This window comes from Gorilla gorilla, chromosome 1 (assembly GCF_029281585.2).
Source record: "Gorilla gorilla gorilla isolate KB3781 chromosome 1, NHGRI_mGorGor1-v2.1_pri, whole genome shotgun sequence".
NCBI classification, from domain to species: Eukaryota; Metazoa; Chordata; class Mammalia; order Primates; family Hominidae; genus Gorilla; species Gorilla gorilla.
In genome coordinates this window covers 162041863-162069750 of record NC_073224.2, presented here as the reverse complement: position 1 = coordinate 162069750, position 27888 = coordinate 162041863, and the positions used below count along the sequence as shown (strand labels likewise).

The 27888-nt window shown below is 40.4% G+C and overlaps 2 protein-coding genes across 6 annotated transcripts in view; both read left to right on the top strand.

Moving 5' to 3' along the window:
• Nucleotides 1–724: 724 nt before the first annotated feature.
• On the top strand, nucleotides 725–26711 carry LOC134757917 (ice-structuring protein 4-like). Its single transcript, XM_063703046.1, has 2 exons — nucleotides 725–1779; nucleotides 26622–26711. The coding sequence occupies exons 1-2, from the start codon at nucleotides 1504–1506 to the stop codon at nucleotides 26709–26711; spliced, it is 366 nt and encodes a 121-aa protein (XP_063559116.1). The 5' UTR covers nucleotides 725–1503.
• Nucleotides 26634–27888, top strand: part of NEXN (nexilin F-actin binding protein) — a 33677-nt gene continuing 32422 nt past the window's right edge. For 4 of the 5 annotated variants that reach the window (XM_063702936.1, XM_063702964.1, XM_063702926.1 and 1 more), the window contains exon 1: nucleotides 26634–26762. The gene's annotated coding sequence lies outside the window, so the exon portion shown is untranslated. The remainder of the gene's footprint in view (nucleotides 26763–27888) is intronic. The other variant, XM_063702950.1, reaches the window with a different exon arrangement.

Here is a 27888-nt window from a genome sequence, read left to right as displayed (position 1 = left end):
GTGCAATGGCGCCATCTCAGCTCACAGCAACCTCAGCCTCCCGGGTTCAAGCGAAGTGGGTTCTTCAACCTCAGCCTCCCAGGTAGCTGGGATCACAGGCGCACGTCACCACGCCCGGCTAATTTTTTGTATTTTTATAGTAGAGAGAGTTTCACCATGTTGGCCAGGCTGGTCGCAAACTCCTGACCTCAGGTGATCCACCCGCCTTGGCCTCCCAAAGTGCTGGGATTACAGGCAGGAGCCACCGCGCCCGGCCTTTTTTTTTTTTTTTGGAGACAGAGTCTCATTTTGTCACCCAGACTGGAGTGCAGTGGGATGATCTCTGCTCACTGCAACCTCCGCCTCCTGGCTTCAAGTGATTCTCCTGCCTCAGCCTCCTGAGTAACTCAGATTACAGGTGTGTGCCTCCACACTAGGCTAATTTTTTGTATTTTTAGTAAAGACGGCCTTTTGCCATGCTGGTCAGGCTGGTCTTGAATTCCTGACCTCAAGTGATCCACCCGCCTCGGCCTCCCAAAGTGCGGGGATCACAGGCATGAGCCACCGCGCCCAGCCCAGGCCTTTTCAACATCCCTGAAATATAACCTGAGCACCGCTGTCTGCTTAGGGCCTGAAGTTGGAAGTGGTTACCTTTATTCTTTATCTGGATGTCATTTAGATTTTTTTTTTTCAAGTGCAGTGAAGAATTAAAGATCTCGTCCACCAAAAATACTCCCTCTGAGTGTGCATTTCGGGTTTTAATATGGTATTGTCTGATGCGTTTGACAGGCTGGCGGTCCAAGCTGAAAAAGGTCTGTGGGTGTCTAATAGTCAAAGATGCCTTTATGAAGCTTTAGAAAGACCAGATATGGTTTGCCTTCAATTAAGAAAAAGGTGGAATATAAAGATATTTGTACTTATATAAATATATTCCTTTTTTTCTTCTCCTCCTCCTCCTCTGCCTTGAACTTTATTCTTCTTCTTTTTTTTTTAACTCTCCTTTTAGAGTTAAAGACTGGAGCTAAGAAAAGGGGAGCAATAGACAGATGAAGTGTTCCCGGATTGCTGCCCCACGCTCTTTGTAATAAAGGAAAACTTGGCCAAAGGTCAATGCTTAGGGTAGTAGAAGATACGTAGTGGCTTGGCTTCTTGACTGGAAACTAGGACGGGTAGAGTAGCTGAGAGAAGTGGGCCCCAGAGCAAACTGGTTGCGGGTAGGGGGAGCCAGCTTCAGCCCGGTAATGAAGCCCATTTTCAGCCTCATTCCTTTCCCATGGCGGAGGCAGCCTTCCTTCCCCAGGCCTGGCTGGAGGTGGAGGCAGGCCCAAAGTTAAGGGGTCAGCTCGCGCACCTAGGGCCGGGAGACAGACAAATTCTGGCGGAAAGTTGGCAGCCACGGTCCCCCTCCCCTGCTTTTCTCCTCAACTCTCCACCCCCACTCCGGGTGATACGGCGGAGGTGGGGGGTTGGGGGAACTGGCCTTGTGTTTTGGAACAGCTGCAGCCGGCGCTGGGCCCGCCTGGAATGCGGGAACAGGCTGCGCACCAGGACTTTTATGGAAACTTGCTGCTGGAGACGGCGGCGGCGGCGGCGGCGGCGGCGGCGGCGGCGGCGGCGGCGGCGGCGGCGGCGGCGGCGGCGGCGGCGGCGGCGGCGGCGGCGGCAGCCAGAGGACTCCCAGCGGCTGGAGCAGAAGTGTTAGCGGCCAGAGCGCCCAGACCCCTACCCACAGCCAGGCGGGACGCGCACAGTCCCTCCACGCGGAAAGAAGGACCTTCGCCGGTCACCGGCTCCTGGAGGGTGAGAAGAGTTGGGGGAACGTGGGCTGGGGGGAGTGGAGACGGAGGTGTCGGGTCCCCTGGTGGGGGCGGGGGCGGGGGCGGGGGCGGGAGCGACGGCTGCAGAGAGGCGCTCGGGGTCTGCGGCTTCTGGCCGTGCTCCGCTGCAGCTCCGGAGGGCGCTGGGCGCCATACAGCTGTGGTCCGCGCTGACCCCGGCCCGGGCGAACCCTGCCTTGGAGCCGCGTCCTGCGGGCTCGGCAGGGTGCCTACCAGGGGCTGCCCCAGCGTCTGAAAGTGTCGGCCGGCCTTGGGCTTCTGGTTGCAATCAATGTCTTTGCCCTGCTCCCCTGCGTCTTGTCGGCTGAGTTTCGGGTGCGTTCCCTACTGTAGGGAGGGAGCCCTCTGTGAGCGGAGTGGGTGCCGGTCCCTCGGCTGAACCCTTGGGGTCCTTAGGGAAGTTCAGTGCCGTCCCCCACCACTTGCCCCAGCCGCGGTCTCCGTCTCTGCCAGCAGTGCCAGTTAAGAAATCCTTTCTGATCGGTCTCTGTGGAAGATGGGGAGAAATATGATTTAACAGCCTATTACTCCCCCCCCACACACCCCCGCATATCCCCCCACTCCTGTCTCCAACCCGTTTTTTTTTTTTTTTTTTTTTTTTTTTTTTCGTGATTCTGCCCGAGGTGGGATGCTGGGGGTTGAGCAACTAGGGCTGGAAGTTTACGAAGTTTACGTAGTTTAAGTGAGTGAAGAATGTAGTCACCTCTTGAGAACTCCCTTTGCCTATATGCTTTTGAAAACGCCAAACCATTCCAGCTGTTTGTAAACTGTGAAACGTTCTACCAATGCATTAGCCTTGGCATTTATAAAGAAAATGACGAAGTTGAGAGGTTATAGTTGGTTACTGCAGTGACTTAGAGATGCTCATTTTATAGTTATTAAAGCACAATGTGAACAAAGTTGGCAGAGAGATAACAAGGTAAAAATAGCATAAGGATATGTCCTAACAAAATGTCCTTGGTGAAGACACAGGTAGAGAAAAGAAGCCATAATAAAGAAATTAGTTCCCTGACCAAAGCAACGGGAATATCATTCATCGTTAAATTTTGTTAATGAATTCATGTAGCAGCGGCCCATTGGCCTGCGAGTCACAACATAACTATGTCTTAGGTAATGTGATTAAATAAACTTAAGTATTTATACTTAAGTTTATATCTTAGTCACACGTTATTTATATCTTAGTCACACGTTATTGAGTGGACCACATAATTTCCCCCGCTAAACATTATCCTTTACAGGTTAAACTGCTGCAGTTAGAAAACTTTGTCTCAAATTCTTTTGAGTTTGGGGTATTGTTAAGAAAAAATGCATAATTAATCAAATGAGAGAAAGGTTTTTTGGGGGGAGGTATAATTTGTATAAGTAAACTTTGATTAACCAATGTAGCTGTTTAAGTTTCTTCTTCCTTACAATTAACACCGTACTTTTGCAGATATTTTATATTTTGACTAATGCTTCTGAGGAACAATTTCAAGAAAAATGCATGCAATTATGTAGTTTATCTGCAATTCCCTTAAAGAATTCTAAGCTAAAACCACAATAAAATTATTTTAAATCCAGTTTTCCTCATCATAGTTACAATGTAATCCAGTTTTAATAGAAGATTCATATTTTAAAATCCATTTTCAATTGAAATGTGATGAATAGCAATTGTTCCTGCTCACTTTAAAATGGAATTTGTGCTATTTTTGAAAATTTGACATGTAAGGCTGATCATTGTCAAAATGTATGTCATCTTGAGATGACTATATTTAGCATCAACAAAGGAATGCATTATCTAGGTTTTTGAACAGTATTTTTCCCCTGAAATTTCACTTGAAGTATTTAGGTTAGGGTTTCATTTTTGAGCAGAATAAAAACTAAATATGCATATTTGGAAGACATTAATTGGGGATTCAGATTGCTTAGAATCTGAGCGGCCTATAATGAGATACTTCATTTATTAAAAAAAATACCTGTTATCTTTGAAATACCCTAAAAGACAAAAAAAGGGGGATTATTTAAATATGAGAATTGTGCACACCTAAAAGAAAGAAAATAATGCAGTGAATGTGGAAAAGTATGTAACAGACAGGTAAAAGTCTAAACGTTTTTATAGAAGAGAGGACTGTTATTTTATAGTTATGTAGGCCACACACACACAGAACATCTTGGTAGTTTATAATTTGGAGAGAAAATGATTTATAACATTCTTAACAATTTCACATATTTCTGTTCTTATTTAATCAATCTGTGGTCCATATCACCTGTGTAGTTTCTTTCATGTTCTCTTTCTGGGTTTATAATTGCATAGTTACATATTATATACATTTGAAATGGCTACATTTTCCTTTTCTATTTAAATATTCAGTGTATAGTTTGGCTTAATTTATAGTAGTTTACTTTATATACTCCAGGGTGGGTGGATTTGTACCCAGAAATCCACCTTAAATTTTAGTTTAATTTGTATTATAATGTTAATACGCCATATCATATTTATGGTTAAAAATTATGGAGAATGGAAAAAGGGGCTCTTGTAATCTGACACCCTTACTGTTAGGATTTTGATGTATTTCCTTTAAGTCTTTTTCCCATGCATATAACTCTTTCTTTTTGCATTGACATATCTCAATAAAACAACATGTGAAAGCATCCCATGCAGTGTCTGCCATCCAGTAAGTGCTCAACAGGTGATTCTTTTTCTTCCTCCTTTATTTCCTTCTTGACATCTCTTCCTTTTTACTCTTAGATTAGAAGGCAAGCAGATTGGGGTTCCCTATACGAGGTTTCGAGGTTGGTGAAATTCACTTCTCACCATCCATCCTGGGCCTCTTCCCTGTCTTTTCTTCCCCTTCACTCTTTCCGGCCAAAATAGGCCTCCCCTTTGACCCTTTCCATTTTGTCAGTGTTGTCTATTCATTTAGACTAAGGCTATGGCAGTCAAAAAGTCGACAGTCAAAAAGGCACCTTTTACTTCCCGATTACCAAGTGTGGAGAAAAAGTAAAAAAAAAAAAAAAAAAAAAAAAAATCAAAAACAAAAAAGACACTTTTGGGGCTGGGTGTGGTGGCTCATGCCTGTAATCCAAGCACTTTGGGAGGCTGAGGCGAGAGGATCCCTTAAGCCCAGGAGTTCAGGACCAGTCCTGGCAACATAGTGAGACCCACCCCCATCTCTACAAAAAATTTAAAAATTAGCCAGATGTGGTGGTGCATGCCTGTAGTCCCAACTACCTGGGAGGCCGAGGCAGGAGGATTGCTTGAGCTCAGGAGGCTGAGGCTGCAGTGCACCGTGCTTGTACCACTGCACTCCAGCCTAAGTGACAGAGTGAGGCTCTGTGTCAAAAAAAAAAAAAAAAAAGACACTTTTAGCCACAGACATACTTAAAAATTGGTACATTTTACATTAAAATATCGATTTACATCCTCTCTTGAAAATTGGAAAATCTGGGCAAAATCTGGGTTCACTTTTTTAAAGAAATTATTTTTATTTCAGTAGCTTTAGGGGTACCAAGTGGTTTTTGGTTACATGGATGAATTGTAAAATGGTGAAGTCTGTCTGGGTTTTTAGTGTACCTGTCACCCAAATAGTGTACATTGTACCCAAAGGTTCACATTTTTGCACAGGAACAATACACTGGAACTAAATAGTGGCTGCCCCACAGACAGGCAGGTCACATGCTCTGCATTTGACATAGTCTCTGAGATTCCCTATTGTTTTAAACAAGTCATACACTCATTTACATTACCTGTCAATTATATTACATAACATTACCTTACATTACATTTACATTACCTGACCCTGAATACTTGAGTATGCACTCCCCGATCTAAGTATTAGGGCAAGTATATCTGATGCATCATATGATGGAAAGTCTGCTGTACTTAGCAACAGGAACTGGGACTTTAAACATTGTAGATATATTTTGGTTAGCAAACCTCTTAAATAATGTGATCATGGGAGTGGGAGAAGAGATCAGCATTCATTGACACTAATTGTTAGTGTCGATTAGAGCTGGAAGGGACCATATATTGCTAACCAAAACAAATAAAATACTTTCCCTGGTGGGATTTTAGAAAGCATGGGGAAGATATTTCTGCTAAGGAAGTATTTCCTAGGATCTTGTAAATAATTTTTTTTTTTTTTTTGAGACGGAGTCTTGCTCTGTCACCCAGGCTAGAGTGCAGTGGCATGATCTTGGCTCACTGCAGCCTCTATCTCCTGGGCTCAAGTGATCCTCCTACCTCAGCCTCCTGAGTAGCTAGGACTACAGACATGCACCACCATGCCTGGCTGATTTTTTAATTTTTTATAGAGATAGAGCCTCACTATGTTGCCTAGGCTTGTCTCAAACTCATGGTCTCAAGCAATCCTCTTGCCTCGGCCTCCCAAAGTGCTGGGATTACAGGTGTAAGCCACTATGCCTGGCCTCCTTAAAAATTCTACTCCCTGTCCATTTGAGAAGTGTTTAGGAGAGTTTTTGTGACTCCTACAGCTTGGCTATAAAGAGGAGTTTACTGTTTTTCTTTTGCCTCCCCATTCCACTGACATGTTTGGAGCCAGAGATCCAGGTCTTCCTATTCCCAGCTGTGTCCTTCAATGAAAGACCATCTTCCACTTGCAGAGATGGTGAGGAGGCCCAGACTCCAGTGATTACCACATCAATTTGCTTGGGAACAGAACTCCTGAAGCCTCAGGTTTCTGGTTGTTCATGGTATTTAGTTTAGCATAAATTCACCCCATTTTATTTTTTATTATTTTAGTTAGTGCATCTAGATCATCGGTCTTCCTTTTGTAGATAAGAATCATGTGTCTTATTTGGGATGATTTTGGATCAGACAGTCTTCCTGTTATCTCTTTGTCATTCATTCACTAGCTCAAATATGAATAGAGCTTGTACTATGTCCTAGGTGTTGTGCGAAACACTAAAACTATAGAGAGGAATAGAGCAGTTCTTACCTTTCAGGGGCTCATAGTTTGGTGGATATACTTCGAAAAGTATCACATACTGTCATATAAGGGCAAAGTGTTATTTATACTTATTGCGGAAGGATATCAAGGCAGGTTGAAAGATTCGAAAGATTCTTGATTTTTTTTTTTTTTTTTTAAGACAGAATTTTGCTCTTTTGCCCAGGCTGAAGTGGCACCATCTTGTCTTAGTGCAATCTCCACCCCCTGGGTTCAAGTGATTCTCTTGCCTCAGCCTCCTGAGTAGCTGGGATTATAGCCACTCGCCACCGCGCCTGGCTAATTTTTGTATTTTTAGTAGAGATGGGGTTTCACCATGCTGGCCAGGCTGGTCTCGAACTCCTGACCTCGTGATCTGCCCACGTTGGCCTCCCAAAGCGCTAGGGTTACAAGCATGCACCACCGCACCTGGCCTTTTTGTATTTTTAGTAGAGACAAGATTTCACCATGTTGGCCAGGCTGGTCTCGAACTCCTGACCTCAGGTGATCCACCTGCCTCGGCCTCCCAAAGTGCTAGGATTACAGGTGTGAGCCACTGCACCTGGCATAAGATTCTTGGTTTTCAGTGAGGAATTGTGTATTGGTAGGAGGGAAATAGATCACTACTTCATATAGGTGAAATAGGATCTAATTTCATATTTTTGAATTGCGATGAGGTTTATGACAGGTTTTATAGTATCATTTTTACTTCATTATTATTTTTTGGACATTTTATAGTATCATTTTTATTTCATTATTATTATTTTTTGGAGACAGGGTCTCGATCTTTCACCCAGGCTAGAGTGCAGTGGCGTGATCAGGGTTCACTGCAGTCTCTACGTCCCAGCTTCAAGCAGTCCTCCCGCCTCAGCCTCCCAAGTAGGTGGGACTACATGTGTGCACCACCACACCTGGCTAATTTTTCTGTTTTTTGTAGAGATGGGGTTTTACCATGTTGCCCAGGCCTCACCCTCCTAAAGTGCTGGGATTACAGGCATGAACCACTGCACCCAGCCTATAGTATACTTTTTTTTCCTTTTTTTTAGAGATGGAGTCTTGCTCTGTAGCCCAGGCTGGAGTGCAGTGGCCTGATCCCGGCTAACTGCAACCTCCACCTCCTGGGTTCTAGCAATTCTCCTGCCTCAGCCTCCCAAGGAGCTGGGACTACAGGCGCGCACTACCATGCCTGGCTAATTTTTTGTATTTTAGTAGAGACGGAGTTTCACCATGTTGGCCAGGCTGGTCTCGAACTCCTTAGCTCAGGCAGTCCACCCGCCTCAGCCTCCCAAAGTGCTAGGATTACAGGCGTGAGCCACCATCCATGGCCAGCCTATAGTGTAATTTTTTTTTTTTTTTTTTTTTTTTTTTTTTTTTTTTTTTGAGATGGTGTCTCATTCTGTTGCCTAGGCTGGAGTGCAGTGGCACAATCTCAGCCCACTGCAAACTCTGCCTCCCGGATTCACACCATTCTCCTGCCTCAGCCTCCCGAGTAGCTGGGACTACAGGCACCCGCCACCATGATTGGCTAATTTTTTTGTATTTTTAGTAGAGATGGGGTTTCGCCGTGTTAGCCAGGATGGTCTCAATCTCCTGACCTCTTGATCCGCCCGCCTTGGCCTCTGAAAGTGCTGGGATTACAGGCGTGAGCCACCGTGCCCGGTCGCCTATAGTGTAATTTTTAAAGTATAAGGTTGCAACCTTCATTAATTAAATGTAATAAAGTTACATTATACCTAAGTTTATGTTTCCTGTACAAGTGAAAAATGATAAAAATTTAGGCTCATATTTTATGAAGCTCAAAACAATTTTGTTGCTTGTTCCAAAGACTGTAAGAATTAGGTTTTAACATTTACTTGTAGCATATAGTTAAGTATTACGTTTAAAATCTTCTTAAAAGTTGGCTGGGCATGGTGGCTCACGCCTGTAATCCCAGCACTTTGGGGGTGCAAGGCAGGCGGATCTCCTGAGGCCAGGAGTTAGAGATCAGTCTGGTCAACATGGTGAAACCCCATCTCTGCTAAAAAATACAAAAATTAGCCGGGTGTGGTAGCGCACACCTGTAATCCCAGCTACTTAGGAGGCTGAGGCATGAGAATCACTTAAACCTGGGAGGTGGAGGTTGCAGTGAGCTGAGATAGTGCCATTGCACTCCAGCCTGGGTGACAGAGCAAGACTCCATCTCAAAAAAGAAATCTTAAAAGTTGACAGCCTGGTTGGGCACAGTGGCTCACATCTGTAATCCCAGCACTTTGGTAGGCTTAGGTGGGCAGATCACTTGAGGTCAGGAGTTGGAGACTGGCTTGGCCAACATGGTGAAACCCTGTCTGTACTAAAAAAAATTAGTCGGGTGTGGTGGCATGTGCCTGTAATCCCAGCTATTCGGGAGGCTGAGGCAGGAGAATTGCTTGAACCCAGGAGGCAAAGGTTGCAGTGAGCAGAAATCACACCACTGCTCTCCAGCTTGGGTGACACAGTGAGACTTTGTCTCAATAAATAAATAAATAAATTGTCGGCCAAGCACAGTGACTCAGAAACTGAGCTCATTTTCTGACTTAAACATGCCTTTTAATTTAATCTCCAGTTAATGGTAACCCTGTTCACCCATTTGCTCAAACTAGAAACCTTGGGTTCATCCTTTTTTATTTACTTGTTTGTTTGTTTATTTCTCATCCTCTGACTCTTGCTTGGGTTCATTCTTGACAATATTCCTCTCCTCACCTCTACCCCTCCAAATCAAATTGGCCAAACCTCTTGCAATTGTGCCCCACTACAGTGTAAGTTCCATCAAGAAGGCTGGGCATGGTGGCTCACACCTGTAATCCCAGCACTTTGGGAGCCCGAGGCCGGTGGAGCTCAGGAGTTCAAGGCCAGCCTGGCCAATATGGTGAAACCCCATCCCTACTAAAAATACAAAAATTAGCTGAGTGTGGTGGCAGACACTTGTAATCCCAGCTACTCGGGAGGCTGAGGCACAGAACTGCTTGAACCTGGGAGGCAGAGGTTGCAGTGAGCTGAGATTGCGCCACTGCACTCCAGCCTGGGTGACAGAGCAAGACTCTGTCTAATTAAAAAAAAAAAAAATTTAGAAAAGAGAGAAGAATCAAATAGACGCAATAAAAAATGATAAAGGGGATATCACCACCGATCCCACAGAAATACAAACTACCATCCGAGAATACTACAAACACCTCTACGCAAATAAACTAGAAAATCTAGAAGAAATGGATAAATTCTTCGACACATACACCCTCCCAAGACTAAACCAGGAAGAAGTTGAATCTCTGAATAGACCAATAACAGGCTCTGAAGTTGTGGCAATAATCAATAGCTTACCAACCAAAAAAAGTCCAGGACCAGATGGATTCACAGCCGAATTCTACCAGAGGTACGAAGAGGAGCTGGTACCATTCCTTCTGAAACTATTCCAATCAATAGAAAAAGAGGGAATCCTCTCTAACTCATTTTATGAGGCCAGCATCATCCTGATACCAAAGCCTGGCAGAGACACAACCAAAAAAGAGAATTTTAGACCAATATCCTTGATGAACACTGATGCAAAAATCCTCAATAAAATACTGGCAAACTGAACCCAGCAGCACATCAGAAAGCTTATCCACCATGATCAAGTGGGCTTCATCCCTGGGATGCGAGGCTGGTTCAATATACGCAAATCAATAAATGTAATCCAGCATATAAACAGAACCAAAGACAAAAACCACATGATTATCTCAATAGATGCAGAAAAGGCCTTTGACAAAATTCAGCAACGCTTCATACTAAAAACTCTCAATAAATTAGGTATTGATGGGACGTATCTCAAAATAATAAGAGCTATCTATGACAAACCCACAGCCAATATTATACTGAATGGACAAAAACTGGAAGCATTCCCTTTGAAAACTGGCACAAGACAGGGATGCCCTCTCTCACCACTCCTATTCAACATGGTGTTGGAAGTTCTGGCCAGGGCAATTAGGCAGGAGAAGGAAATAAAGGGTATTCAATTAGGAAAAGAGAAAGTCCGTCAAATTGTCCCTGTTTGCAGATGACATGATTGTATATGTAGAAAACCCCAGTGTCTCAGCCCAAAATCTCCTTAAGCTGATAAGCAACTTCAGCAGTCTCAGGATACAAAATCAATGTGCAAAAATCACAAGCATTCTTATACACCAATAACAGACAAACAGAGAGCCAAATCATGAGTGAACTCCCATTCACAATTGCTTCAAAGAGAATAAAATACCTAGGAATCCAACTTACAAGGGAAGTGAAGGACCTCTTCAAGGAGAACTACAAACCACTGCTCAATGAAATAAAAGAGGATACAAACAAATGGAAGAACATTCCATGCTCATGCATAGGAAGAATCAATATCATGAAAATGGCCATACTGCCCAAGGTAATTTATAGATTCAATGCCATCCCCATCAAGCTACCAATGACTTTCTTCACGGAATTGGAAAAAACTACTTTAAAGTTCATATGGGACCAAAAAAGAACCTGCATCGCCAAGTCAATCCTAAGCCAAAAGAACAAAGCCGGAGGCATCACACTACCTGACTTCAAACTATACTACAAGGCTACAGTAACCAAAACAGCATGGTACTGGTACCAAAACAGAGATATAGATCAATGGAACAGGACAGAGCCCTCAGAAATAATGCCACATATCTACAACTATCTGATCTTTGACAAACCTGAGAAAAACAAGCAATGGGGAAAGGATTCCCTATTTAATAAATGGTGCTGGGAAAACTGGCTAGCCATATGTAGAAAGCTGAAACTGGATCCCTTCCTTACACCTTGTACAAAAATTAATTCAAGATGGATTAAAGACTTAAATGTTAGACCTAAAACCATAAAAACCCTAGAAGAAAACCTAGGCAATACCATTCAGGACACAGGCATGGGCAAGGACTTCATGTCTAAAACACCAAAAGCAATGGCAACATAAGCCAAAATTGACAAATGGGATCTAATTAAACTCAAGAGCTTCTGCACAGAAAAAGAAACTACCATCAGAGTGAACAGGCAACCTAGAAAATGGGAGAAAATTTTCGCAACCTACTCATCTGACAAAGGGCTAATATCCAGAATCTACAATGAACTCAAACAAATTTACAAGGAAAAAACAAACAGCCCCATCAAAAGGGGCAAAGGATATGAACAGGCACTTCTGAAAAGGACATTTATGCAGCCAAAGAACACATGAAAAAATGCTCATCATCACTGGCCATCAGAGAAATGAAAATCAAAACCACAATGAGATACCATCTCACACCAGTTAGAATGGTGATCATTAATAAGTCAGGAAACAACAGGTGCTGGAGAGGATGTGGAGAAATAGGAACACTTTTACACTGTTGGTGGGACTGTAAACTAGTTCAACCATTGTGGAAGTCAGTGTGGCGATTCCTCAGGGATCTAGAACTAGAAATACCATTTGACCCAGCCATCCCATTACTGGGTATATACCCAAAGGATTATAAATCATGCTGCTATAAAGACACATGCACACGTATGTTTATTGCGGCACTATTCACAATAGCAAAGACTTGGAACCAACCCAAATGTCCAACAACAATAGACTGGATTAAGAAAATGTAGCACATATACACCATGGAATACTATGCAGCCATAAAAAATGATGAGTTCATGTCCTTTGTAGGGACATGGATGAAACTGGAAACCATCATTCTCAGCAAACTATCGCAAGGACAAAAACCCAAACACCGCATGTTCTCACTCATAGGTGGGAATTGAACAATGAGAACACATGGACACAGGAAGGGGAACATCACACTCCGGGGACTGTTGTGGGATGGGGGGAGAGGGGAGGGATAGCATTTGGAGATATACCTAATGCTAAATGACGAGTTAATGGGTGCAGCACACCAACATGGCACATGTATACATATGTAACAAACCTGCACATTGTGCACATTAAAACTTAAAGTATAATAATAATAAAATAAAAAAATAAATAAAAAATAAAAAAACAAAAAACAAACAAAAAATTTAATCAAGACAGGGACTTTGACTTTTTGTTCCCTTTCATCTCCCCAAGCTTAGGATAGCACCTAACACAAAGTAGGAGCGTAAGAAATATTTGTTAAATAAATAATGAGTCACCATGTCCTGTCAATTCCACTTCCAAAATGTCTCTTCCAGCTTTTCATTCCTAATGCCAATGTCCTAATTCAGGCCCTTATCTTCTCTTACCAAGATCATTGTACTTGTCCTCCTTCCACTAGTCTTTCCCCATTAAACTCCATTCTCTACATTGCTATAAGAGTTTCTTTTTCTTTTCTTTCTAGGATACATCTTTAAGTCATGCTCGTTTGCTGGCTCTCTATTGCCAATAGTATTATTAGGTAATATCTGAACTTTTTATTAATATGGTGCACAGTATTCATTCTAGTCTGTGCCCAGCCTGTCTTTCTAGTTTTGCCATAGATCGACTGGACAATTTTATAGCTCCCCAAATTTGCAATGGGTCACCAGGCATTGGTATTTTTGTTCATTCTGGTTCTTTTTCCTGGATGCCTTTACAATCTTTTCCACTTTGTGAAATTCTACTTATCTGTCAAGGTCTAACTCAAATGTCATTGTCTCCGTGAAACCTTCTTTAACCCAGCCTCTTCCTTAACCATACCATAGTCTTTTCCATGTTTCTATAGCCTGGTTATAATACTGGTATTATAGCATTTACTACATCATATAATAATTAGTACATCTATTTCTGTCACCAAAGCTATTTGATTCACAAGGGCTAGCTCTTATTTGTTTCGTATCCCATTGCCAGGCATACTTTTTGGCATACAGCAGATTCTCCTTTTCACAAAAATAATGTATTGTAAATACAGACCTCATCTGTCAAATTTGAAAAAATGCAGCTTTTTTGATAAATTGTGTATGGGTTATACTAATATTGCAATATTCCCTCTGAAACCTGCGGTGGATACATAGTCGTCTTCATTTAACATGAACGCTTAATGTGTTAGAATGCCATTACTAAATCTCTTTATCATCCCAGCCTTCTCTATTATGACCAAACTCTTAGAACCACCTGTTCAATCTTATCTTTTGATCATTGGTTTCTTTCTAATCGTATTCTTGATAACGATTCAATTGACTTGCCTGGGATTTTAGATACATAGGTGTAATGGAGCTGAATTGTTGGGTTGCTGCTGCCCCTTTAAGGTGGCCAAGGACATTGCATCTGCCTACTCAAACAAGAAAAATCACTTAACACTAGAAGAAGAAAAGCCTGTTAAGATTCCAGATACAAAGTCTCTTGGCATTCAGGTCACTGAGTATAGGAATTAAGTTGTTAAGCCAATCTCCATTTAGCATTCTAAAATACATTTCTAGAATGAGAACTTGACATGACTCAATTAGGATGTTTTTCCTGTAACTCAGCAAATCTCAAAATGTGGTCTTAGAACCCCTGGGAGTCCTCAGTACCATTTAGGGGTCCATAAAGTCCTTCCTTTTCCAACTACATATTAGTATAAGGTCATGTTTTCTTAGAGACTTCAATCAAAACAACATCACCGTAGTTTGAATGCAGAAGCAGATACGAGAATGTATTTTTCCTCTATTAAGCCAGATACCAGAGATTAGCAAAAATGTAAAATTATTTTCCTCTTCTTACTAATTATTTTTATGTTTATAAATGGTTTGTTATTGTTACTTTAAATGACTTTATAAGTACATATTAGAATATTTTGTTTTAATTTCTAATATATTAAAGACCTATTGTTATTATCCATATAAACAAAACCTCTATTATAACCAAACTCTTAGAACCACATATTCAACCTTATCTTTTGGTCACTGTTTTCTCTTTCATCTTATTCTTCATAAGAATTCAATGGACTTGCCTGGGATCTTAGATACTTACAAGGTGCAATGGAGCCGAATTGTTGTGTTGTGGCTGCCCCTTTAAGGTGGCCAAGAACCACCTTAGGATCCTCAATAATGGGCCCAGACTTTAGGTCCTGAGCCCCAAAAGTTTGAGACCCACTTTGTAATACACAGCCTTTCTTTTTGTGGGGGGATTTTCTTTAACATCACAGATCTTATTATTTTATTTAGAGATGGTGTCTCACTATGTTGCCCAAACCAGATTCAAACTCCTGGGATCAAACGATCTTTCTGCCTCAGTCCTCGCTAACTAAGCTGGGACTACAGGAATGCACCCAGCTAAAGCTAATTTTTATGTGTGTTTACACACTTTCAGATGTTACCTAAATAAAGCCTTTTCTAATCTAAAAATGTAAGCCTTATTATATTTTTGATAGTTATATTTTATCTCATCTAGACCATAAACTCCATAACAGATATTTTATCCTATTCGTTATTATTTATGTAGTAGCCTATATACTGTACCTAGCACATTATAAAAAATGTTCAATAAATGTTTCTTGAACAAATATCAATGTTCACTAATTTATCTTTTTCTGTTTATTCTTACTTCTGTCATAGTCATCACTCTAAATTTATAAAGCATATGAAAATCACCTAGTTTATGGCACACAATAGGTATTCAATTGTTATTTTCTCCTCCTTTATTCAGTTTAGAGGTTTCAGAACTTTTCTTTAACGTATTGCAGTTTTTTAAAAATCCTTAAATTTTATTTGTACATGTAACTTTTCATTACTTTATTAATGACTTCATCAAATGAAAGTTTACCAATTTTCTTTGAGTGGTTACTTTAAAGTTTTCCCAAAAGAGAATAAAAGGCAAGAATTATAGGTTTTGATTCAGTTCATATTCTGAGAGGATAGGAGGATGTACTACATAGAGCCTAGGATATCGTGAGTACAGGTAGAATATTATTTAAAACATCTATAAAGATGTGTTATGCTGAAATAGGTGTTGCACAAAATAAATGAAACAGACTTTGTATTGCCTAATACAGTGGAAAAAGCTGATAATTGTTGAAGCTTGATATGGGTGTATGGGGGTTCATTGTATTAGTCTCTTTCAGTGTGTATGCCTGAAATTTTCCATAATAAAAAAGTAAACAAAAAAGATAGATTAGACTGATATGTCTGAGATGTTTACCAATATAAAAATGTTTAAAGTTTATGCCAGATACACCTAGAAATCTAAGCATATTTAGAGGTCTCAGAGACTGAAGGAGAAAACACAACCATGTTTAAGATGAAGTGGAGAAAAATCACCATTTCCATTATAATTAGTTTGGGAAAATACCTCCTTGGTAAAGAAGTGACTTAAGAAAGGTCTTGGAGGTAGAAAAAGGCTACTAAATAGATTTATCTAGCTGGAAGGTTGAAAAAATGGAGAGAAGACAAAGGAAACTGAAGAGTCTGAGGGTCTGCAGAAGGCCTGTCAAGCCCAGGTGAGAATTTTAGTTCTGATCCATGATGCACTACACAGTTAACATCCTCAGAGTTAGAGTGATACACTAGAGCACAGAGAAGAGCACAGAGAGGTAGAGATGGCAGTAGTTGAGTAGAGAACCTATGGGCCTGGTTGAGGGCAGAAAGAATGGTGGGCTGTTATCCTATCATAAGAAATGAAAAAAAAAAAAAGAGAGAAATCAGAACAATCATGGCTAGAAGTTCTTCTGGAACTTTTAAAACCTATTTTTTTTTTACCAATAATGTATACTTAAATTATTATTCTATTCTAATACAATATGTATCAGTTAAGAGTTCTGAAGAAACTACATTAAAGTAGCTGCCCTATAGCAACTGAAGTTAACTATGTCATTACACTTGGATTCCGGCACCTATTGAAAAGATTGAATAATTTGAAAATGTTTATCAGGATTCCGAAGAAAAGAAAACCAGTAAAGTGAATACTTTGAATTTTATAGCTTCTCATTTTATAAGTTTATTAATGAAAATTATAGTGATACATATGAAGACTAAATAGAAATAATTTCTGGCAAGCATAATTATATGAAATTGAAGGAGCAGCTGGGGCCTTTTGCTAAATAAAGCAGCAAAATTAAGCTTATAGACTGGTAACTGAAATGTTGACTATTAATATATATAAGCACGAAACTGGGAAGACTGACAAGCCATGGGCAATATGATGAAACCCTGTTTCTACAAAAAATACAGAAATTAGCTGTGTGTGATGGTGTGTGCCTGTAGTTTCAGCTACTCAGGAGGCTGAGGTGGGAGGATTGCTTAAGCCCAGGAGGTCGAAGCTACTGTGAGCTGTGATTGCACCACTTCTCTCCAGCCTGGGCGACAGAGTGAGATCCTGTCAAGAAAGAAAGGAAGTGGGAGGAGATGATAAAATAAGTCAAAGATTAAATTGATATTTGAAATTTTTAGTTTTTATTTTTATTTTTTTGTGACAGAGTCTTACTCTGTCACCCAAGCTGGAATGCAGTGGTGCGATCCTGGCTCACTGCGACCTCTGCCTCCCAGGTTCAAGGGATTCTTCTGCCTCAGCCTTCCTAGTAGCTGACATAACAGGTATCTGGCACCACACCCAGCTAATTTTTGTATTTTTAGTAGGGATGGGGTTTCACCATGTTGGCCAGGCTGGTCTCAAACTCCTGACCTCAAGTGATCCGCCCGCCTTAGCCTCCCAAAATGCTGGGATTACAGGCATGAGCCACTGTTCCTGGTGATATTTGGAATTTTTTTTAAAAACCACCTTATTAACATATGATTGACATACCAAAAGCTGTATATATTTAATGTATGATATTTGGCATTTGAGAATATGTTTCTAAAAGACTAATAATCTGCTATAAATGTTCAACAGACTTCTTTAAAATATAGTATAGACAGTTTGTTAAGAGAATAAAAAGTTGAATCAAAGGAACAGAGGATCTTTCAGACTTGCTAGTTTTTGCGTGAATATTGAAAAGCTTTATGTGATAGCTTTTGGGGGTTATTTTAAATTATAATTTAATTGAACAAGATACTGGAAAGCAACTGATCCCCTGCAATCTGGGAAGGGAGCGTAGAGTCTACCATGCGTACAGAGGAAAATCAGGGAGTAATAGAAGTGCAAAATATGGACTGAGAATGGAAATCATTGATCTTAGTCATCTAACTGGAAGTTGGGGAATAGTGTATACTGCCTTTCAATTCTGTAGTAGGCATGGTTGATGTTAGAACCTTACCTGTGTTTGCAAATAGCAGATCAGACTGGACCACTTAAAAATCCGGTTCCAAGGCTTTTGTTGAGAGTTGTTGCAAAGAGACTGTTAATAGCATGAGAATAGAGACCATGTCTGTGTGTTCAGTGTTATATTTCTCAGTGCCCAGTAGAGTGCCTGGCATAGTAGATGCTTAATAAATACTTATGGGCCAGGCATGGTGGCTCACGCCTTTAATCCTAACACTTTGGGAGGCCGAGGTGGGCGGATCACGAGGTCAAGAGATAGAGACCATCCTTGCCAACATGGTGAAACCCTGTCTCTACTAAAAATACAAAAATTAGCTGGGTGTGGTGGTGCGTGCTTGTAGTCCTAGCTACTCAGGAGGCTGAGGCAGGAGAATCGCTTGAACCCGGGAGGCAGAGGTTGCAGTGAGCAGAGATTGCACCATTGCCCAGCCTGGGCAGTGGAGTGAGACTCCGTCTCAAAAAAAAAATTAATATAAGTGGCATGTTGTATTTATACGATATCCCTGCATAATGATAATCATAATGATAGTCATGCCTTATATCCAGATAATCTTTATCTGTTCATAAAGTGATTCACCTTGAAGCTGGCAAGATTTACTTCTTCAGGGCTGGGCATGGTGGCTCATGCTTGTAATCCCAGCACTTTGGGAGGCTAAGGTGAGAGGATCACTTGGGCCCAGAAGTTAAAGACTAGCCTGGGCAACATAGCGAGACCCTGTCTCGACAAAAAAATTCAAAACTTAGCTGGGTATGGTGGTGCAAGCCTGTAGTACCACTCAGGACGCTGAGGCAGGAGGTGCTATGGATATAATGGTGTACAAAACACAGTCACTACTCTCAAAGACCTCACCTTCTGGTCGAGGAGGTTTTCAGGAAGGTGGGTCATTACTGTACATTGTGGTCAGTGCTACAATTAGGGTAACCATGAGATGCTGTGTAAGCAAACAGGAGAAGCACTTAACCTAGTCTTGTGGAATCAAGGAAGGCTTCCTGGAGAAAGTGACAATTCAAGAATTAAAGGATGAGTAGGAGTTAGCTGAGAGATAAGGGAATGAGAATAGCATAAAGCTGAGGGAGCCAGCTCTGCAAAGGCTTGAGTTGTGCCAGTATTACAGTATGGGTGATAGAGTGGGAGGGAGGGGTAAAAAGAGATGAGGCTACAGAAGTAATTTAATCTACTAAAGTGTATTAAATCACAGAAGAAAAAGTGGATAATGAGAAGAAAAGGGCAAAGATTGAAAGCTGGGGGCAAACAACATCTAAGAGGTAGAGAGAGGTATAGAAGCCCTCAAAGTACATAGAGAAGGAATGCTCAGAGACATGAAAAAACGGAGAATAGTGTTATGAAACCAAGCAAGGAGGATTTCAGGAAGAAAGGAGTGACTGAGAGTATCAAGTGTAGCAGTGAAGTTCAGAAAAAGGGAACTGTTCATTTTATTTGGCAATATAATGAGAAAAGCATTATTAGGCCCATTTTACATATAAAACTGAAGTTCACAGAAGTTAAGTGGCTCATCCAAAATCACATATCTGATAATTAACCTAAACAGAAACTCTAATCCAAGTTTTCTGGCTCTAACTCCAGTGCTTCTTCCACCGTCAATGTTTTCTTAATGTGCATGAAAAAACCAACAGTTAACTATATAATTATCATGAGGATATAATTGAATACAAAGGTTATTAAGTGCAAAAAGTTCTAGTAGAATATTTTGGGAGATTTCAAATTATTTTTGTATTAATATTAAAATTTAAAATATATATGGGTTTGGAATTTTTATGAGGGGGTTTATGAAAAGTTATGATAACATTGAGCCTGTATATGTCATTTGTTCTAAAGTTGTTTTTTGTTTATTTGGTTTCTGTTTTGAGACAGGGTCTTGCTCTGTTGCCCAGGGTGTAGTGCAGTGGTTCAATCATAGCTCACTGCAACCTTGAACTCATGGGCTCAAGTGATCCTCTTGCCTCAGCCTCCCAAGTAGCTGGGACTACAGGGACATGCCACCACACCCAGATTACTTTTTTTTTAATTGTAGAGATGGGGTCTTGCTATGTTGCCCAGGCTGGTCCCCAACTCCTGCCTCAAGTGATTCTCCTGCCTCAACTCAGCCTGGATAACAAGTGTGAGCCATAACACCTGGCCAGGAAATGATTTGGAGAGAAGTTTTGATAACAGTATTTACCTTGAAGCGTTGTTGTAGGAAATAAATGACAATGCTTGTTAACTACTTGGCACATTACCAGGCACAGGGTAAAGACTTAACAAATGTTAACTTGGATTATCTTCATCATTAATTTTATTCATGTTTTGTGACTAAAGGATGTATTAGTGAAATAGTGGGTTTAGATAGGATAATACAATTAATGACTAGGGAACAGAGTTTTCCTGTGAAGTTAATAGGCCAAACAGAGTCAAATTCATACCTTTATCCTTGTGTTAACACAGATAGGTAAATGAGTTAGCAACTGAAATGCACTGTTGTTTCTACCAAGGCAGTGTCATACTTCCCTTTTAATTAACAATAAAGGAATCTTATATGTATTTACAGTGTCTACGTAATTATGAAGTTTTTTCTCCAACATAAAAATATTTAAGAGATGTGAGTCCTATTGGTTTGTAATTTGCACCTTAAGTGCAATTCCATAACACAAAAAGGTCATGAACTTATTTTGCTACAACTCTTTATCCTCAAAAGGCAGAACAGAGCAAACTTTGAGTAAAGGATCACTTGCTTATATTTTAACCAAAAAAGTTAAGGCTAGTGCTGTTCAAATTTTCACTGAGTTTAAAAATGAGAGCTCAGAATACTAAAATGACATTTTAAAAAACGATTTTAAGTGGTTTTATTCATAGTAAATTTTTAAAATCAATTTTATTTTATTCTAAATCTATAATTAAGTCAAGATATAATTTGAGGATTTTTTACAAATTAAATGAAGAGGGCTAGCTGATTCATTTATTTTCTAGGACTATTCTTGACAGATTAATTCTTCACTGTCAGTAAGCCACCCAATTTTCTTTCATTTCACAAAAAAAAAAAAAAAAAAAAAGGCTTTCGAAGTCCCTTCTGGCCAATTAATTGACCTAAAATTATCAGTTCTTATGATCCCATGATTCCAAGTTTTCCTCATACCCTTTAGTATTACTCTAAAAAACTGCACGAGAGGCTCGGGCATGGTTACTCATGCCTGTAATCCCAGCACTTTGGGAAGCTGAGGTGGGAGGATCACTTGAGGCCAGGAGTTTGAGACCAGCCTGGGCAACAGAGTGAGACCCCTGTCTCTATTTTTTTTTTTTAAGACAGTCTCATGCTTTGTTGCCCAGTCTGAAGTGCAGTAGCATGATCACAGCTCACTGCAACCTTGAACTCCTGGGCTCAAGCGATCTTCCTGCTTCAGTGTCCCAAATAGCTGGGACTACAAGCATGTGCTACGACACTTGCAAATTTTTAAATTTTCAGTAGAGATGAGTCTCGCTATGTTGCCCAAGCTGGTCTCAAACTCTGGGCTCAAGCGATTCTCCCACCTCAGCCTCCCAAAGTGTTGGGATTACAGGTGTGAGCCACTGCACCCACCCCGACCCCTCCCCACCTCTATTTTTTTTTTTTTTTTTGAGACAGAGTTTTGCTTTTGTTGCCCAGGCTGGAGTGCAATGGTGCGATCTCAGCTTACAGCAACCTCTGCCTCCCGGGTTCAAGCAATTCTCCTGCCTCAGCCTCCCGAGTAGCTGGGATTACAGGCATGTGCCACCACTCCTGGCTAATTTTGTATTTTTAGTAGAGATGGGCTTTCTTCATGTTGGTCAGGCTGGTCTCGAACACCTGAACTCAGGTGATCTGCCCTCCTCAGCCTCCCAAAGTGCTGGGATTACAGGCATGAGCCACCGCAATTGTGTAAGTAATACATTATATATGCTCACTGGCAGGGGAAGATAGGTTTTTTTCCTAAATAGAGTAAATTCTAGTAGGGGAGATGAATAGTAATAAAATTAATCAAAGTTATTGATATCTACTAATGTTAGTTATTATTCCAGGGTTCTTCATATAATGCTCTCAGCTAATCCTAACTAAGCAGTTAACAGATCTGAAATTTGGATTTAGGTCTGATTACCAAATTTTGGTAATCTAAATGTGAGGTGATTGAAGGTCTGTATTAGTATGGAGGCCGTGGAAATATGAAGTAATATGTAAGAGAAGTTTGAAAGCAACATTCATAAATCTTGACAATCTATTAAAATCTAGGAGATATAGAAGAATGAATCAAAAATAACCACAAGGTTTGAGAAGCCATGAGAATGAAGGGTAGGTTTTGTTGGTTATATAAGAAGAAATATCAGGCCAGGCATGGTGGCTCATGCCTATAATCCCAAAACTTTGGGAGGCGAAGGCGGGTGGATCACTTGAAGTCAGGAGTTCAAGACCAGCCTAATCAACATGGTGAAACCCTGTCTCTACTAAAAATACAAAATTAGCTGGGCGTAGTGAGGCATGCCTGTAATCCCAGCTACTTGGGAGGCTGAGGCAGAAGAATCGCTTGAACCCGGGAGACAGAAGTTGCAATGAGCCAAGATCACACCATTGCACTCCAGCCTGGGCAACAAGGGCAAAACTTCATCTCAATAAATAAATAAATAAATAAATTAATTAATTAATAAAATATCTAACAGATAACTTTAGATATGATATAATGGCTCAAGTAAGACAACAGGACTAGTGCTATTTATTATTTTTATCTCAGGCACATAAAATTAGGTTACTCATAAACCTTAGTTCATGACACACTCATGTATGGATGGATCCCTTTAGTTTACTCCTTTATTTTTAATAATGTCATAAGCACCGACAGACCCACTAAACAAGAAAAGTTAGGATATTATTAATAATTACAGGGAATCATGTCCCATCCTGTCCCCCATTATATTGTCTCCTTCCCATAAAGAAAACTTCAGTCCCACATGGCTTCACTGGGGAGTTCTTGCAAATATTTAGGGAAAAAATAATACTAAATCCTACATGAACACTTCCATAAAACTAAAGAAATAATTCCCAACTCATTCTATAAAGACAATATTACTCTGTTAATAAAGCAGACATCACAAGAAAAGATAACTTACACAACCAATAATTTATCATAAATACAGATACAAAACTTAACAAAATTTTATCAAATTGATTCCAGCAATATATTAAGAGGATAATGCATTATAACCAATTGGGAATTATCCTAGGAATGTTAAGGTTGATTTAACACTTGAAAATCAGTTAATGTAACTCACCATATTAATAAATTTAAAATGAAAGCCATATGATTATCTCAATAGACATAGAAAAAGCATTAGATAAAATCCAACATCTGTTACTGATAATTACTCCAGCAAACTTAGTCTGATAAACGGCATCTAAGAAAAGCCTACAGCTAACATCTTACTTAATAGTGAAAGACTGGACATATTTCTCCTAAGATCAGGAACAAGACAAAGATATCTGCTCTTACCACTTCTATCTAACATTGTACTGGAGGTTCTAGCTAGTACAGTCAAGCCAGAAAAAGAAATGAAAGGCATCCAGACTGGAAAGGAAAAAGTAGAACTGTGCTCACCGATGATGTGATCATCTATGTATGTAGAAAATCTGATGGAATCTAAGAAAAAGCCAATAGAACTAATAAGTTATTAGGCTGGGCTCGGTGGCTCACGCCTGTAATCCTAGCATTTTGGGAGGCCAAGGCAGGTGGATCACGAGGTCAGGACTTCGAGACCAGCCTGGCCAACATAGTGAAACCCCGTCTCTACTAAAAATACAAAAATTAGCTGGGTGTCGTGGGTCGCGCCTGTAGTCCCAGCTACTCGGTAGGCTGAGGCAGGAGAATCACTTGAACCCGAGAGGTGGAGGTTGCAGTGAGCTGAGACTGTGCCATTGCACTCCAGCCTGGGTGACAGAGTCAGACTGTCTCAAAAACAAACAAACAAAAAAAAACTAATAAGTTATTTTAGCAGGGTTGCAAGATATAAAACCAGAATACAAAAATTGTATTTTTTAATTTTAATTTTTTTTCTTTTAGAAATAGAGACTCACTCTGTCACCCAGGCTGGAGTACGGTGATATGATCATAGCTTACAGTAACTTTGAGTTCCTGGGCTCAAGAGATCCTCCTGCCTCTGTTTCCCAAGTGGCCAAAACTACAGACACACACCACCAGGCCTGGCTAATTTTTAAATTTTTTGTAGAGATGGGGTCTACTATGTTGCCCAGGTTGTTCTTGAACTCCTGGCCTCAAGCAACCCCGCTGCCTCAGCCTTCCAAAGTGTTGGTTGGGATTAAAGGAATGAGATACAGCGCCTGGCCCCAAAATTATACTTCTGTATGCAGGTTGAATATTCCTAATCTGAAAATCTAAAATCCAAATGCTCCAAAATCTGAAACGTTTGGAGTACTGACATGACGCCACAAGTGGAAAATTCCATACTTGGCCTCATGTGACAGATCAGTCAAAACATAGTCAAAACTTTGCTTTGGCCGGGCAAAATGGCTCACGCCTGTAATCCCAACACTTTCAGAGGCCAAGACAGGTGGATTACCTGAGGTCAGGAGTTCGAGACCAGCCTGGCCAACATGGTGAAACCCTGTCTCTACTAAAAATACAAAAATTAGCCAGGCATAGTGGCGGACACCTGTAATCCCAGATACTTGGGAGGCTGAGGCAGGAGAATCGCTTGAACCCAGGAGGTGGAGGTTGCAGTGAGCCGAGATTGCGCCATTGCACTCCAGCCTGGGCGACAAGAGCAAGACTCCATCTCAAAAACAAAACAAAACAACTTTGCTACATGCAAAAGTTATTTAAAATATTCTATAAAACTACCTTCAGGCTATATGTATAAGGTGTATATGGAACATAAATGAATTTCATGTTTAGACTTGGGTCCTATCCCCAAGATAGCCTGTTTTATATATATTCCAAAATCCAAAAAAGATCTGAAATCTGAGGCCAGGCACGGTGGCTCATGCCTGTAATCCCAGCACTTTGGGAGGCTGAGGCAGGCGGATCACGACGCAGGAGTTGAGACCAGCCTGACCAACATGGTGAAACCCCATCTCTACTAAAAATACAAAAATTAGCTGGATGTGGTGGCACGCACCTGTAGTCCCAGCTACTCAGGAGGCTGAGGCAGGAGAATTGCTTGAACCCGGGAGGCAGAGGTTGCAGTGAGCCGAGATTGCACCATTGCACTCCAGTCTGGGCGACAGAGTGAGACTCTGTCTCAAAAAAAAAAAAAAAAAAAAATCTGAAATCTGAAACATTTCTAGTCCCAAGCATTTCAGATAAGGGATACTCAACATGTAGTAGCAACAATCATTAATTTAAATCTAAAAAACAACACCATTTACAGTAGTATAAACAACTATGAAATTATTTAGGGATAACTGACAAAAGATGTGGAAGATCTGCACATTGAAAACTACAAAACATTTCTGAGAAATTATAGAATATGTATATAATGGGGGGGACATACTGTGTTCATGGATCAGAAGACTTAACATTATTAAGATATTAATTCTCCCTAGATCCATCTACAGATTCAATGCAATCCCAATCAAAATCCCAGCATATTATTTTGTGGATATTGACAAACTGATTCTAAAGTTTATATGAAAAGGGAAAAGACTTGGAATAGCCAACACAGTGTTGAAGGAGAACAACAAAGCTGGAGGACTAACACTACTCAACTTTAAGACATACTATAAACCTACAGTAATTGATACAGTGCGGTGTTGGTGAAATAATAAACAAAAAGATCAACGAAACCGAATAGAGAGCCCAGAAATAGATCCACGTAAGTATAATCAACTGATCTTTGACAAAGGAGCAAAGGCAATAAAATAGAGAAAAGATTATTTTCAACAAATGGTGCTGGAACAACTGGACATCCACTTGCAAAAAACTGAATCTAGAAACAGACCTTACATACATTCTTCACAAAAATTAACTCAAAATGAATCACAGACTTACAGCATAGAACTATAAAACTCCTAGAAGAAAACATAGACAGAAATCTAGATGACCTCAGATTTGGAGTTCACTTTTTAGCTATGATACCAAAGTCACAATTTGTGAAAGAAAGAATTGATAAGCTGGACTTCATTAAAATTAAAAAATGCTGTTCTGCAAAAGACACTGTGAAAAGAATTAAAAGATAAGCCATAGACTTGGAGAAAATATTTGCAAGAGACATATCAGATAAAGGACTGTCATCCAAAATACACAAAGAACTCTTACAACTCTGTAATAAGAATACAAACAACCCAATTAAAAAATGGACTAAAGGGCTGGGGATGGTGGCTCATGCCTGCAATCCCAGCACTTTGGGAGGCCGATGTGGGCGGATCACCTGAGGTCAGGAGTTTGAGACCAGCCTGACCAATATAGCGAAACCCCATCTCTACTACAAATACAAAAATTAGCCGGGTGTGGTGGCAGGTGCCTGTAGTCCCAGCTACTCGGGAGGCTGAGACAGGAGAATTGCTTGAACCCGGGAGGCGGAAGTTGCAGTGAGCCGAGATCATGCCACTGCACTCTAGTCTGGGTGACAGTGCAAGACTCCATCTCAAAAAAAAAAAAAAAAAGGACCAAACAAAGATCTTAGGAGACATCTCACTGAAGAAGATACAGATGGCAAATAAACATATGAAAAGGTGCTTTAATATATTATTTAATATAATTCTAATTTAATATTTATTCATTTAATATATATTCAAGGAAATGCAAATAAAAATGACAATGAAATACCACTCCACATCTATTAGAATGGCCAAAATTCAGAACACTGACAACATCAAATGCTGGTGAGGATGTGGAGCAATATGAACTCTCATTCATTGCTGGTGGGAATGCAAAATGGTAAGCTACATGGTGGTTTCTTATAATACTAAATATGCTCTTACCATTTAATCCAGTAATCATGGTCCACAAGAACCTGCATACAGATATTTATGTCAACTTTATTCATAAACACCAAAACTTGGAAACAACCAAGATGTCATTTGGTAGGTGAATGGATAAACTGTGGTACATGCAGGTAATAGAATATTATTCAGTGCTAAAAAGAAATGAGCTATCAAGCCATGAAAAACATAGAGGAAACTGAAATGCACATAACTATGTGAAAAAAGTCAATATGAAAAGGCTACATACTGTGTGGTTCCAACTGTATGACATTCTGGAAAAGTCAAAACTATGAAGACAGTAAAAAGATCATGGTTACCAGGAATTATGGGGGAGAAAAGCATAAGTAAGAGGAGTAAAGAGGACTTTTAGGTCAGTGAAACTGCTCTGTGCAATACTGTAATGATGGACACATGTCATTGTACATTTACCCAAAACCCACAGAATGTACAACTCAGGAGTAAACCCTAATGTAAACTATGGACTCTGGGTGATAATGATGTGTCAGTATAGGTTCATCATTTATAACAAATGTACCACTCCAATAGGTGGTAATAATGGGGTTATCCAGTGTTGATAATGGGGGTGACTAAGCATGTGCAGGGACAGAACATATACAGGAAATCTCTATCTTCTACTCAATTTTGCTGTGAACCTAAAATAAACTCTATTAAAAAAAAAAGTTGGCTAGAAAATTCCAAAAGAAAAAAACAAAACAAGATAAAACAAACCTAAAATAAATATTTAAATGATAGGCCTAAACTCATTGATATTAATAATTACATTAAATGTTAATGAACTAAATGCTGCAATTAAAAAAACAGATTTTAGGCCCGGCACGGTGGCTCACGCCTGTAATCCCAGCACTTTGGGAGGCCTAGGTGGGTGGATCACAAGGTCAGGAGTTCGAGACCAGCCTAGCCAACATGGTGAAACCCCATCTCTACTAAAAATACAAAAATTAGCTAGGTGTGGTGGTGGGAGCCTGTAATCCCAGCTACTCAGGAGGCTGAGAATCGCTTGAAACTGGAAGGCGGCGGTTGCAGTGAGCCGAGATCGTGCCACTGCACTCCAGCCTGGG

What these genes read in the sequence shown, in the direction of transcription:
- LOC134757917 (XM_063703046.1), top strand. Translation starts at nt 1,504, where the DNA reads ATGCGGGAACAGGCTGCGCACCAGGACTTTTATGGAAACTTGCTGCTG. An exon ending in CGGTCACCGGCTCCTGGAGG is followed by an intron (nt 1,780 to 26,621) that starts GTGAGAAGAGTT and finishes TATATATTCAAG; the next exon opens with GAAATGCAAATAAAAATGAC.